The following is a 15,177-nucleotide window of genomic DNA, read 5'->3' as shown; positions in this document are numbered from 1 at the left end:
GGTACATTGTGTTTACATAATTATCATTGGATGAAAACAGCTATGTTCCTGTATTTCTTAATCCTCTGAACCAAGTGGTCCAGTTAAAAGAATACTTGGACACCTACCATTATTCGAGTGGCGGAAACATCTTCATGCCAGGGGCACCCTGCTCTTAAATCCCGCCTCTGACTGGAGCCCGTATACCCCAAGGGACTTAGTATCCAGCCTTTATGGGGATTTTAAAACTTGTTGAGACACATGCTAGACCTCTTAAAATATATTAGACTCCCTTTTATTTACACACTTGGTCTCTGCTGCGAGGTGTGAAGTGGAAATATTTTCAAACATAGGTACATGCATAGTCTTGAACACATTTTAAGTTCTCGCCGTGTGTGTGTGTGTGGGGGGGAGATTGGAGTTTGTTATTAGGTGGCGGAACTGAAGTCTCACGCGCTCCACGGGGCGCCCTCCGCCTGCCTCTTGGTGGTTAAGCAGTGTTGTCTCTGTCACTCGTGGACAAGCTCCTGTCAGTGTGGCCAGCGTCGCCTCTGCAAATGCAGGAAGAAGGCAAAGCTCCAGACTGGATCTAAAGAGGATGTGGAGAAACCAGTGTGGTAGGTCGGAACTGGACACCAGAGACTGCTCGGAGAGGCGTTTCCGCCGGCCTTGCTGAGACTGGGGCTGTGGAACGGCCGGGTTGAGGGCGGCGCGCCTCCACCTCACGGCAAAGCCGGGGGCAGAGTGGACGTGGGGAGGAGAAGGTCTGGACACGCGCCCTCCTGTCCTTCCGTGAGGGTCGTGCTGTGGTCATATGATATCAGCCTGATTTGCCGTGCTGTGGTGAGAACACAGTCCCCGATACGTTCTATTCCCGAGGGCTTTACCTCCTTTGATGAGGTCTGTGCCTGGTGTATTTATTAACAATCTTGTGTATATGTTTTTTTCTGAAAAGCGTCTGTCAGTCAGCACCTTCGTAAACCCAATTTCACATAAGTGTTGGCTCTCCAAAATGGCCCTTAAGGTCAAAACAGACAGACAGATAGACAGACAGACAGACACACACACACACTAAAAAAGTTCCAACAAGCATAGCTTTCCAAATTCTGGCATGCTCTTAAGGAAACATGCCGTCTGAGTTTTGGGGCGGACGGGGCCCTCAGGTCTGAGGTCCCGTTTGGAAGGAGAGGTCAGTGCAGGACTGACCCGGGAGCACAGCCCACTCTTCCTCCGGCCCTTTTGCGATTTTAAGTCCCTATCTGTGTTTTACCCTCAATTCTTCCTGGCTGTCCCTCCTGATCTGCATTAGGAGGTACGAACATACTGGAACATGTCAGCATTTTTCAAACCGCTAGCATTTTTATACCTTAATATGTTATCATCTACACCTGCAGTCACCCCAAATGTTTTACGTGGAGCGTGTGCACAGAAAGTAGAGTGTGTCGATGATTCATCACCTCCTCCCCCATCTTCTGTCGTCCCCTGACTGCTGCCCACTCCCCTTCCTTCCATTCCTCCATTTTGCCAGGTGCTTGGCTTTTCAGAGCTTCTCTCTCCTTGAGCTAAAAAATATATATTAAAAGAAAAAGCTAGAAAAATGAACAGACTAGAGGAGAATTATCAGGAGAACTCCGTACAGGTCTGTGTGCGTGTGCGTGTGCATGTGCGTGTGCGTGTGCGCGCATAGTCATGGGGGCGGGAATAGCAACAATAAAACTTTTCCATTGAATATATGTACAGGGCATTTTTAAACTACGTGTAGTCTCTCGGGGAATTTCTTCACATTTAAGATAGCGAAATATTCTTTTTAAAGCTCCCCATCCCCACACTGGCCGTGAATCAGAAACCTTTGAAATGAAATCTGAAAGCTAACCTCAAAAAACACTTTATCCGTCAAGTAAATCTCGATTAAGAGAAAAATGTCGCTGGTGAATATTTTGAGGTTTCCGCTGTTTTCAATTCTTCGTGGCATTCAGGCATGCGAGCAGAAGGTTCTTGGACTCTGCGGTCGTTTGTGACTCTCGGTGTCTCCGTGTTCATTCCTCTTAAATGGATGAAGAAAAGAGAAGAAAAGACTTTCTCCTCCCCGAATGCACCCAATTAATTGCAGAGGTCACTTATTACAAGACAATAAGTCAGCAAAGTTCTAAAACCTACCCAAAGAGTGGCTTGTGAACCCTCTAGATCTCCTGTCTCATCGAAAGAAGGGTCAGCCAGTACAAGCGCAAGCACATCTATGGAGATTTTTCTGGAAAAAGAGGTGCTGAGAAAGCTGTAATGGTTCGGGGAGCAGGAGAACCAGGACCGAGCTCAAGGGTACTAGGGGCATCAGCTGCCCTATCCTGAGCCTCTGTTCTGGTAGCTACTGAATGAAGGTGGTTAAACTTAAAGCTCCAGTTCTCTGGTTCCACAGAAATGGCGTAGGAAGCGCAGCTGTGCCAAGGAAATTAATACAAGGCAGAGATGATCCAACGCGCTGTGTGCCAAGCACTGTGCCGATTGTCCATCGTCTCGTAATCCCCCGAAAGGCCTCTGAGTAAGACCCTCTTTTTACAGATGGAGTGGCTGATAACCTGCCCTCGGTCCTACAGTTAGATCTAGATCCAGCCTGGTCCGCTCCTGGGAGCGTCACAGTCCAGCGGAGCCTCGCCGTGTCCTCTTTCCCTGCAACGGCCTCTCCACTTGGCTTTCCCTTTGGATGGAGGAAGAGGAACACCTGGAGACTGTCCTAAGATACTGTAAACCCTAAGCCTTTATGAAAAGAAACCTTACAAACTTTCCCCCCGTCTAATCAGGAGAAAAATCATCAGACAAATTTCAGTAGAAGAGCATTCTGCAGAATGCCTGACCGATATCAACACTGCCCAGGCCGTAAGGAGCAAGGGAAGTCTGAGACACTGTCCCAACCAAGAAGAGCCAGGGAGGACTTGGCAACTAATGTCACGTGATATTCCAGATGGAGTCCTGGGACAGAGAGGGATTTAGGTGAAACTCAGGAAATCGGAATAGATTATGGACTTTAGTTAATACTAATGTATCCGTATTGTATTGTTGATCATAACAAATGTACCACACTAATGCAAGATGTTAACAATAGGGCCCCTGTGTAGAGGATGAATGGGAATTCTGTGTACTATCTGCTAAATTTTCCTGTGCATCTAAAACTGTTCTCGGAGGTAAACTCTATTTTTAAAAGTTTATCACTGTCCAAACAGAAAGAGCATTTGTAGCATGAGGGCAAACAGTAGGCTTTTAAACGAGTTCTCCTCTTCCTCCTCTTCCTCCTCCTCCTCCTCATTCTACTACAAGATGATCTGGCAGTGTTAGATGCCTGTAGGGCCTTTAGAATTAGGATACTGTGTGACGAGTAGCTTTCTGTGAGCCTTGAGTTAGGCCAGGGGACTAACTACTTGTCAACTCACTGTTTTAGTAAATAAAATTTTATTGGAACACAGCTAATGCCCTTTCGTGTTCGCATGTTGTTTATGGCTGCTTTTGCACTAGAGTGGCAAAAATGAGTAGTTGCCACAGAGACCAGGTGGTCTGCAGAACATAAAAAACATCTTTACCATCTGGCCCACCCTGGGTTACAAGGTAGAAGGTGAGGCAGGTAAGCTGGACCACCGGGATTCGCCTGGAGTAGAGTAAAATATTAGAATTCCGCAGACCACGTAGCAGGAAGGCCAAGGTGCAGGGTGTGAGTCACCCGGAGCGGTCCACCTCAGAGGCCCCACGTGTTTCCGGTGTTCAGGCACTTCCTGTCTTTGCTGCAGAGCTGTGTCTGTGGCCCCATGGGAATTACCTGCTTGTATGAACCCTTCCCCGTCAGAGTGCCACCTTCAGGGACTTCTATCTTGACCTACTTCCTCTCTTCTGCTTTCAGTGTCCCTAACTTTGACCAGAAAAGAGTCAGAACTTGGTGAGTTTTTCAGTGTGATGGGCATGTATAGACACTCATCCTTTTCTCCCTTATGAAGTAGGGCTTTGCCATACCCTCTATTTTGTAGATAAGAAATGCGGGTCTCATTGAAGTGAAATGACTTGCTCCAGAGGGTCACTCGTCTTGTAAACGCTGAGCCACAGTTAAAATTGAGGCCTGGAAACATGACATTAAGCCCCTACACCACGCCCACCGTCAGAGCCGGAGTTGGCTCACGCTAGCTCATGCATCTTAGGAATTCTGTGAGCCAGTTGATAAATTCAGCCATGATTAAATATTAAATTATGTAAACTTATAACCACAAAAGCAAAGGTAATACACCTCAAAACTCTTCGCTAATTATTTTACTACATTTTACTCTTACTTATGTTTATAGAATGCACTTGAGGGGGTGTTCCTGCACATCTCCTTTGGGTAGAGTCACAGTGGTCGCTTGAAATTGGCCAGGATGGGAGTATTTACACCACAGAAATGGGTATACACTACAGATTAGCACTTCGCTTTTCTTTTTTTTTCCCCTTGAAAACCAGCTGGTTCCACATCTGCTAGCATACCGGTGCTTACCTAACTCCCAGAGATAGTTCTCTTCTTCAGGGAGCTCAAGGCTACAAACACCAGGGGCCAGAAAGGAAAGGATTTTCAGGCTACTTTAGATTTGAGCCCATTGCGGATTTCTGAGGCAAGGAAGCACAAAATGGCCCAGGGAAACTTTGGGGCAAGAGGGTATGAGGGAGGGACAGCAGAAGAAAAAGCTACAAATTAACATCAATACTTTTACAATTATAAAATGGGGCCAATGAACCCTTCTTTACAGGGCTGTTCGAGGACTGGGTGAGTGAACCCATTAAGAATTCAAAGCTGAATAACCAGCACACAGTAGGTCCACATTCTACGAGTTCCAGGTCAGGAGGTGCCCAGTTCTCGCTTGTTGCCAGTTGGCTCGTGTGTGCTACACACCGTGTGTTCAGGTGATATCATGCGGCTGTGGTTTTCTGCGCTCTTTCCGTCTGTTGGCTGATGACACTCCTTCCCCATGCCGCAAGTTTCCTTGTGTGCAAAAGGTAGCTGCGTGAGCACAGTATTCCTGGCCTCACCTGCTTCCTTCCTTTCTCCACCCCGGGAACGCAGAAGTGACTTCATCCAAAGTGTGAGTTTGGAATGAGAAACCAAGCTGTTCTCTGACTTGTTCTCTTGGGATCAGGGCTCTGTTCTGCAGGGAGCACCTTCTTTCTCTTCCTCTCCGCCGTTAGTCTCACAGACACTCCTGTCCCCCACCCCCATGCGCCCTATTTCTTTTTCATCAGTTGGGTGAGGGTCCCGGAGGAGACGGGTGCTATTTCTTGGCTTGTCCAAAGGCCCTGGTCCCTCAGAGACTGCCTGGGCCTTCACAGAACTCGAAGCGGTGCCCCCGGCAGCCGTCCTCAGTGGTCCCCAGGTAAACACAGCCCTCTAACGCCCGAGGCCTCTTTGGCTGATGTGGCAGCCAGGAGCCATGTAGTGAGTGGTTAGACAGCATGGGCTTGAGGCACTGTCGGGCTCGAGTGCGAGTTCTGTCTTAGTCCGCAGCAATGTGTGACCTCGGCCCGTCCCCAAATCTTGTGAGCGCTTACTTCTATTCTCTGTAAACTGAGAAGAACAATATCTGTTTTTTTGCTGTGGTTTGTAGGAACTAAATCAGATAATATGGGCAGAGTTTCTAGCATTTAGAAAGTTCTTGATAATGATGGTTATTGTTACCCTGGTCTGCAGGCTTGGGAAAGAGATGAAAAAATAAGCCTGGTAGAACCTGTATGGTTCTTGTGAACAAATGTCACCCCAATAAATTCAATTAAAAAAAAATCAGCCCGGTTCTTCAGGATGGGGCCCTGGCCACTTTCAGATAGAGCTGGGCTGGTTCCATTGCACTGATGGATAATTCTAACATTTCCTGTCAAGGAACCTCTGAGGCTGCCACTGAGACTTATTTAAGAGTGTGGGAATGCTCTTCTTTCACGTTTTCCTCGAGGTCAGTTTCTTCTTCAGAGTTGATGCAGAGGAATGAATGGCGAGGTGTATTTTCCTTCGGCCCCGCGGTCTCTCCACTTCCCTCTCATTTGGGTGACACGGTTTACAGACCAGTGCTGCCGGTGTCCCCTCTCTTTCTTTAAAGATTCCCTCCCCCATAAAACCCAACTTGAGTATGGAGGCTTAGGATTCAATCTGTGAGAAATCTCAGAAAACAAAAGGGGGGGTCACACTTTATTAACAAGAAGGATGGCATTGGAAAAACATATATACAGTACACAGCATGTTAGGATGTGTCCAGAAAATGATGGCCAATTGGTCAGGTTGTCGATATAGTCAGGAAATCCACACACGAGTGTCCCACATAAGAGTTTGGTGGGTAGGATCTGGGGACTTTCACCCAATATTTCACAAGAGCCGTGGAGCCGCCCATCCTCAAGTCGCCGGGAGTTGACTTGGCGTGGAAAGCATCCCCAGGACAGTGTGCGGCTTTGCCGTTGAATCGCGAGGTGTTCGTATCTGTGCCATAAATGTTGGGATTCAGGGATAGAATTGAATTCCAGAGAAATATTCCCCCACGGTCCCTGTCTCAGGGCACCAGCGGCTTCCTCTCTGCCCAGGGAAGGTTTATTTCCCTTGCAATCAATGCGCTTTTTTTTTTTTAATAGTTTCTGATGCTCCTGCATTAAAAAGCTTATAGACAACGCCGCCGCCGCTGTTGCTAAGTGATCGATCGTCGGTATAATATGTCTTTGGGGGCAATAACTCATTCCCTTTATTTTCACCAAAGACAGACATTGAAGATTATTCTTTTCAGGCAGCTCCTGAAGACTGTCGTCGCATCATTTATTATCTTTAGGATTGGTCCTTCTTTTTTTTTAAAGCTGTGACTGCAGTGTGAAGAGGCAGATTTGCTGACACATTGCCTCAAATATTGTCATCGTTTTGTTTCGACTAGGTGGCTGCACTCCGATCCCAGAGTCAGACCTAGAGGAGAGATCGGTAGAACAAGAAGAGTCCGCTGAACTGTTCACCAGCCACAAGCACCTCACTGCGGAGCCGCCCAGGCCCGGTAAGAGAACGGGTGGCTTTCACAGAGAACACGTCAGGTCCAGTGATGACGGTTGGTGTCGTTACTCCAGAGAACGTGTTGCAAAGCTGCTTGGTTTCCCAGCTTCTTCCTACTTCCCCTCAGCTCTGGTGCAGCTCAATTTGCTCAATTGTATATTCCTTTCACTATTCAGACCTTTTCTTCTCTCTCACTCTCTTTTTTCTAGAAGTCTCACCCCTCCAAGGAGTCTCGGAATAGTCCAAGTAGAGTTGTCCAGTGGAGGGGAAGATGGCTCTCGCAGGGCTGATCCTGTTTGGACCTCGCGCCGGGCACAGACGTAGGGCTGGCCAGGGCGCTTCATCTAGCTCGCCTGTCTGGAGATGCCACTATGTGGAGATGGGGACTGGGACTTTATATTTCGCTAGGAGGACTTGTTCTACAATGGGCAAGTCCATTGAAACTTATCTTACCAGAAGAGCACGTCGCTGCTTTTTATGGTCATCCAGATGTTTGTGGCCACAGGATACAGTGAGATGACATCTTTCTGGGACAGATTTTATAATGCAGAGACCTAGATGCAAAATAGTTTGGTACCCCTTATTTTTCACAGAATCCTTATATAGCACGTGTTTCAAGTTTAATAAAACATCTCATTGTCAAACGATATCTTGGATTTGATTTGTAATCAGAGGTTTATATAGGTGATTTCTCTACATAATTTCTTCAAAGGAAAGCAACAAGAAGGAACGGAAGGCTTTACTATTCCACAATAAGACTCAAATGGGACTGTTTTATAAGTGAAAGAAAGCCCAGAGCTCTCCTATGCTTTACTCTCTCGGGCCAAAAGTAGAAGAAGGTAAGTTTTCTGCTGTTATATGTTAAAATATTTTCAAGGAAGCTAGTCTGTGGAGATCGTCTTCATTACCTCATAATGACACCTTTTCAAAATCCAGGTTAAAAAGGGATTTGCCCTTTATTACAATTAAAATGTAAGGTTGTTGTATGCAATAAATAAAAGAGATTGTGCCAATTTCAGTTAAAATCACAGTTGCAAGGCTGATTTATTTAAACAGAAGTGTGTATATGCCAGTTTCGGAGTGCCTGTCAGTCAGGACAAGGGGAATTGGTACATAGTTTTTCTTTTGTGAAATGTCGTAAACTGCAGAGGGTGTCTTATTTATTATTTTTAGCCTTCTTTTTTAGGATGTGCAGCCAAATATGTAATATTTTTAATTGTCACGGGTGGGAGCGGACAACTTCTAGACCTTAGTCCAGAATCCACCACTGGGTTAGTACTATGCAGCCTATGGGGAACAGTAACAGGTGTCGTGGCTGCCTGACTGCCCGTAGTTGCAGACACACAACACTTCTGACCATTTGTTGCAGTTTCATTGAAAAAAGGGGACAAGCCTGACTTGTGGTGGCGCAGTGGATAAAGCGTCAACCTGGAAACGCTGAGGTTGCCGGTTCAAAACCCTGGGCTTGCTTGGTCAAGGCACATATGGGAGTTGATGCTTTCTGCTCCTCCTCCCTTCTCCCTCTCCCTCTCTCTCTCTCTCTCCTCTCTCTATAATGAATAAATAAAATCTTAAAAAAAAAGAAAAAAGGGGTCAAGTCCAAGAAGCTCAGTGAACACCAAGAAAAATAAATAAGATCATACCAGGATATATCATAATCAGCTTGCTGAAAAACAGTGATAGAGAGAAAAGAGAGTTGATGACTGACTCCTCACCTGGAACAGTGCCAGCCGGGCCTGTGGTGGCGCAGTGGAGAGAGTGTCGACCTAGAACCCTGAGGTCGCTGGTCGGACACCCTGGGCTTGCCTGGTCAAGGCACATATGGGAGTTGATGCTTCCTGCTCTTCCCCGCTTTCTCTCACTCTCTCTCTCTCTCTCTCTCTTTCTCTCTCTCCCCTCACCTCTCTAAAATGAACAAACAAATAAAAAAAAAGAAACAATGCAAGCAGAAAGACAATGGAACATCACTTTTTATGTGCTAAAAGAACAAACTGTCAACTGAGAATTTTACATCCAGGGAAAATATGGCTCAAAAATCAAGTCAAAATAAAGTCATTTTCAGACCAACAAACCTCGAGTTCATAGTTCTTTGTCAGCAGGTTGGTATTACAATAACTATATTTAAAGTTCTTCAGGCTGAGAGAAAAATGATTCCAGACAGAAATGAAGAGTGCCAGTGTGGATAAATATAAAAAAACTCTTTTTCATTTTTTATTTGAAAGAAAAGTGGATATTTGTAGCACAAATCACAACATATTTTAGTACCAAGGATAGAGAAAAAATTGAAAATATGTGGTTGTAAACTTCTTACATTATAAATAAAGTGATATAATATTTGAAGGTGGATTGTAATGTGTTTAAGATATATAATGATATATTATATATATATATTTATATAATTTAATATATATATTAAACCCAAGAGCAAGCACTAAAAAACACCAAATAGGTATAGAAGGCAATATAGGACATAAACTAGAGTACTAAGAAATACTCAACTAATTCAAAGGGCAAGGAAAGAAACATTAAAGAATCAAAGAAAATATAGGATAAATAGGAAACGAATAGAAAGTTGGTAGATTTACACCCAATCATATTGGTAATTATATTCATTGTGACATTTTTTCAGACTGAATAATAAAGCAAGTTCTAATGAAATACTATCTACAAGATACAAAATTTTAATATAAAGCCATGCTTAGGTTAAAAGGTAAAGGAAGAAAAAGATATACTGTGTAAGCATTAATAATATATAAGCTGGAAGGGCTAAATTAATGTCAGGCAAAGTAGGCTTCAAAACAAAGAATATTAGCTGAAATAAAGATGAATATTTAATAATAACAAAAGGCCAATACATTAAGAAGACATAAGCTTCTTAAATGTCTATGAACCTAGTAATGAAACTTCAAAACTAATGAGGCAAAACCTGAAAGAACTGAAAGAAAAATAGACATCTACAATTAAAATGTAGAAATTTTAACAATCCTCTCAATAACGGACCTAAGAACAAACTGAAAATTAATAAGAAGATAGAAGATATGAACAACCTCGCCATCAGCCCAATTAACATCCATAGAACACCGACATCTAACAATGACAGAACATACATTATTTTAACCACCCATGGAATAGTCACCTAGTTAGACCATATACTTGGCCATAAAACAAGTTTCAGCAAATTTGAAAGTATTGAACTCAATCAGAATGTGTTCTCTGATGACAACAGAGTTAAATAGGAAATATAAAAAGATAATTGGAAAATTCTATATATTTAAGATTTGTATTGAACAACAGACTTCTAAGTAACCCATGAGTTCAAGAAGAAATCACAAGAGAACTTAGAAAATGATTTACGTTCGATGATAAAGAATATATGACATATCAAAATTTGTGAGATGACTCATACCTAAAAGTACATAAAGCTTTTTACTCACAAGACAATATAATCTTCAGAAGATGCTACTAGGATAAGGGAATTGAACAGTTACAGGACACAAGGTGAATGTAAAGAATCAGTACTACTACTAACGTTACTATACCTAAGCAGCCAACAGCGGAACATGAAATGAGAAGCAAGTCCTCTTGCCTGCCCTCAGAACGGGGGGGAAGCAGGTGGCCAAGTGGAATGCGCTGTCACACGTGTTTGTAGCCTGTGCCCAGAGCACCCAGGCGGGCAGGCAGGCGGGGGTCTGCCCTCTGCCAGGGCTGGAGGTGGGGCTGGGGTCAAGGACGGAGAGTTGGTGGGCTCCCGTTTAACTGGGTGATTGTTCTTAGCCAAGTCCTTGCCTTCGTGCAACCTGTCGAACACAGTCTGTGCCCGACCAGCGGCACAAACGCCGACCTCTAAGACTTACGTGTATTAAAGGGGCAGAAACACCTACCAGGAGACCTTGCGTTTTGTGTGAGGCAGGGCGTGTGCTTCCAGAGCCGGAGAACATGGTTTCCACAACGACCCTTCAATCCTGCGTATGGACCCCCGTCGGCTGGCGCTAAGATCTTCACACGTAAGCTCTCATTCAGGGAATGATTCCAGAACCGATCTTCGTTTTCTTTGTTGTTTTTTCCCGGCTCTGCCACCGGCTTCTGTGAGACCTGAGCCAGAGGGCTACTCTGTCTGACCCTCGGCCCCCAGCATGTGCAGAAAGAGTGAGAAGCCCCTCGCGAAGGCCGCTGTGCTGGCTGGGCTGAACCCACAGACAGAAAGCCACTGTAGGGTGCTGGCCATGCATGGGGGGCCCCGGTGGTCCCATTCTGCTCCTTTCCCTTTCATGTATTTTACAACATTGCCTTCAAACTTCATCAGAAACAAGATACTTAAGCCTCACAGGTGACATATTATGGTGACGCATCCTTATTTAATGTTAAAGTTACATTTCTGTGAAGCCGTGTCTTCAATCGAATCTCCCTTAAATAAGTAACTTTTCTTCCATTATCAGCAAATTACACTTCAACAGTTACACTTGCTACTGTGCTTACCTCCGAGTTCCTCCAAACCCCCTCTGTATTTTATTGCTGTGTAAATATTTAGAAGACTTTAAAAGGCCAGTTTCAGATTTGGGCCTTCTCCATCCAACAGTTTATATTTCCGGACCTTTTACACCGTGCGTGTTCTCTTTTGTGAAACTTAGCGGTTCTCACATTGATACTATTTACATTTTATTTTATTTTTGTCATGTGCCACAGGTTTAGAAAACTTTCCATTTAAATTTTTGATGTGATTAGCTGCTTTTAATTACATCTGAAAAATCCCTTGCCAAACAGTGATTAAAACCCACAGAAACAGAATGGCGGAGTCGTAAGCGAAGCAAAGCAGACGTATGTGAGAACCGCTCCAAGCCGCGTAACGAAAGTAAATCCATTTAATGTTTACATGTGTGGAGGGTTTAATTCAAATCGAAAGAGGACAGAAGACAAGGTGAGAAAGGTAGGTGAAGGGAACTTCAAAGTGTGAGTCAAATGCTGTTTTTTGGTTTTGTTTGCTTGTTGTTTTTTTATTTTTTTAAAATCAGAGCATAATTTATTTTTCCGGGGGAAATCTTTAGAGTAAAAAAATAAAACTCATATATAATTATGGTTCACAGAAAATTGTATTTACTGCCTGTTGAGCAAACTCGATTGGGTTTACTAAACCACAGTGCTTCCCACCCCCGTGTCAGTGAGGAATCTCGGCTCGCTGGCCCGCTATGGGCCCGAATGCGCACGCGCACTGGAGGTCTCATGTGGATCTTGTGTGGGCAGCTACTCCTCGCCTGTTTCTCATGGACTCCGCAGCTTTCAGTATCAAATTCAAGTTCACATCCTTGGTGCATCCAAGTTTCTTCATGACTTTTCTCTAGCTTCAGTCCCAACATCCCCTCCTCCACATGTATTCATTCAATCATGTAGTTATTCATTCATTCATCCCACAAATATGACGGGCACTCTGCTTAGTGGTAGGAATACATCAGAAACCAGAAAGAAACCCCGTCGCTGCCCTCATGGGGTTACAGTCGGTGGGGGAATAGGCTTTGGTTGAAGAATCTCAAAGGCAACTATGGAATGATGACTGATGGGTGGTGCTGAGGTGAAACGCGTGGGTGACAGAGCCCCTGTTCATAAGTACAGGGACGTGATCTGAGTGGAAAGTTGGGAACGCTCCCCTGAAGAAGTCACTGTGCCAGAGCCCCCGTTCCTGGGCGAAGACGGAACACCAGGGGCGAGAGTGAGAGTAGTGGGGTCCGAGGGTTAGAAGACAGGAGAGAAGGTGCGTGTCGCTGGCGCCCAGCGAGGAGGAAGGCAGTGAGGCTAGACTTATCGGATGGAGACAGACAGCCCACTGGGGCTCCCAGTCCCCTAAGGACTGAAAGTTGGGTCGTTCAGTGGGCTCCACCTTCCGTCTGGACTCTCCTCCCACACACTTCTTCCATCTCTTGGGGCTCAGCTTGAGCGTCCGTTCTCGGGGAAGCCACTGGTGGCCCCGCTCTCTCCGAAGGGCCAAGCGTCCTCCCTGTGGACCTGTGGCCTGTTGATCGCGCATGCACCTCTCACAGCTCGGACACAGAGGAGGCGCGATGGGTGCTGTGGAGGACTGGCCACCAGGGAAGCGGCGCTCCGTGGGAGTGGGCGGCTGTGTTCGCACATTGAACATGGAGACCCGCAACTTGGCCTTGGAGTCCAGTTTCTCCCAGAGGGTGGCCCTGACTCCTGACTCTTCCAGCACCAGTTCAGAAGCCCCTTCTCTCTAAGAGCCCCCTCCCTTCTAATTCAAACCAAAGCCCAGCTTGATGTAATTTCAGACAGTAAGGAAACGCCGGGTAGGAGGTGGAAGCGTGTGATTTGCAGAGAAGAACTCAACCATGACTCGCTCCATACCACGGGTGCCATCCTGATTCTCGTCAGCGTGCCCGGCCTGCTGCTCCAATGATGGGGATTATGAGAGGGCTCCGGGGGAGAGGCGCTGTTCCCTTGTGGGGATGTTCCAGCGAACAAGGGGGCGACCAGGGTAGGGAAGCACAGCTGCTAATTGGGGCAGAGATGGAACAAATTGCCCTCGTCACAGAGAAGTATTACATTTCATGTTGGGGGAAAGGAGAGATTTGCCTACAAATTAGGCTGCAAACTGTAGAGAAGAAATGGTTTGCGGGCCAGACTTGTGTGCCGGACGCTAACGAGATGTGACGGGGGGAGAAGGGGGCGTGTGCTCAAACCAGAAAGTGGGTTTGCTCAGTGTTTCCTGTGCCGTCCTCTGGAAGGTTGAGTCCCTCCTTCCTGTCACTGCTGTCCCTTGGCACTCCCTAGATTTCCACGCCCGAGTGACGGTTCAGCCCTCTGCTCAGCGGTTGCACCCAGAAAGCAGCAGCAAGTGCCCTGAGGACCGTCACTGAGCAGTGTCCCCATTCACCGCGTTGCCCACCGCATGGCGCAGAGAGGGGAAGCTTCTCTCCATGGATTCAGAATCGGAACGCGAGTGGCTAGGTTGAGTGAGCATTATTTTCTGCTTGTAGATGAGCAGCGGGGTCAGACAGATCCCGAGGCCGAGGCTCAGGCGCCGCCCTGCCGGGTACAGGTCTCAGTGCCTGCAAGCCCGTGGTCCCCTGCAGCCCCCTGCCCCAGAGTAACCGCTCCCACCCCTGGGTGCCGCCATGGCTTGTCATTTGTTCTGGCTTTTCGTGCCTCTCTGCCTTGTCCTCTCTCCGGATCTGCCTGTGCTTGGGGTTTTTTTGTTTGTTTGTTTGTTGTTTTTTTTTTGTATTTTTCTGAAGCTGGAAACGGGGAGAGACAGTCAGACAGACTCCCGCATGTGCCCGACCGGGATCCACCCGGCACGTCCACCAGGGGCCACGCTTTGCCCACCAGGGGGCGATGCTCTGCCCCTCTGGGGCGTCGCTCTGCCGCGACCAGAGCCACTCTAGCACCTGGGGCAGAGGCCAAGGAGCCATCCCCAGCGCCCGGGCCATCTTTGCTCCAATGGAGCCTTGGCTGCGGGAGGGGAAGAGAGAAACAGAGAGGAAGGAGGGGGGCGGGGTGGAAAAGCAAATGGGCGCTTCTCCTATGTGCCCTGGCCGGGAATCGAACCCAGGTCCCCCGCACGCCAGGCCAATGCTCTACCACTGAGCCAACCGGCCAGGGCCTTTTTTTTTTTTTTAAATCTCTGAATGACCCGTTTGGGCTTAAGTGTTGGGCTTCAGAACTGCCACTGCCCGTCCCCGGACTCCAGGCCACCACGCTTCCTCTCCCATCGCTGCCATCCGTCCGCAACAAGAAAGGAGCATGATCACTAGGGTCCCTCCTGTGTTGCCTTTAACATATACAGCTTCTAACAAGGCCACACCTTCCACACACACGTAGTCTTTATTTAAAAACAAAACAGTGCAAATGCAGACAGGTGTCAGTGAGCGCGTTGAACTGATTTGTAGTTTCTTTTGGGGTGAATTCGAGCGGGTGGGAAGCCCTGGTGGCTGTGGCAGCAATGTTTTCATTTTCATTTAGGAAGGATTTCTTTGGTTGGTGACAAGGGATCAGGGGAGCCCTTCAGCTGGGGGCACGGTCGGCCGTTCTAAAGCACTTGTGCGACCCAGAGGGCGGGCGGCCCAGCGTGGGATTAACCCAACCAAACAAGGCCCGCGGATTAAGGTGGCGGCGGAGGGAGGCCCCTTGTCCGAGTACTGCGCCCCTCCCCCACGGGGGCGGGGCCTGGTGAAACCCCA

At 46.8% G+C, this 15,177-nt stretch overlaps 1 protein-coding gene across 2 annotated transcripts in view; it reads left to right on the top strand.

Moving 5' to 3' along the window:
- Positions 1-7,635, top strand: part of BBS9 (Bardet-Biedl syndrome 9) — a 384,264-nt gene extending 376,629 nt beyond the window's left edge. For both annotated transcript variants that reach the window (XM_066354391.1, XM_066354392.1), the window contains 2 exons: positions 6,882-6,995; positions 7,201-7,635. In XM_066354391.1, the coding sequence (XP_066210488.1) occupies positions 6,882-6,995; positions 7,201-7,232 (146 nt within the window). In that variant the 3' untranslated portion in view covers positions 7,233-7,635. The remainder of the gene's footprint in view (positions 1-6,881; positions 6,996-7,200) is intronic.
- The last annotated feature ends 7,542 nt before the right edge of the window (positions 7,636-15,177 follow it).

Source organism: Saccopteryx leptura, chromosome 12, assembly GCF_036850995.1.
Source record: "Saccopteryx leptura isolate mSacLep1 chromosome 12, mSacLep1_pri_phased_curated, whole genome shotgun sequence".
NCBI lineage: Eukaryota > Metazoa > Chordata > Mammalia > Chiroptera > Emballonuridae > Saccopteryx > Saccopteryx leptura.
The sequence above is the reverse complement of the archived record's forward strand: the minus strand, read 5'-3'. Positions and strand labels throughout refer to the sequence as shown.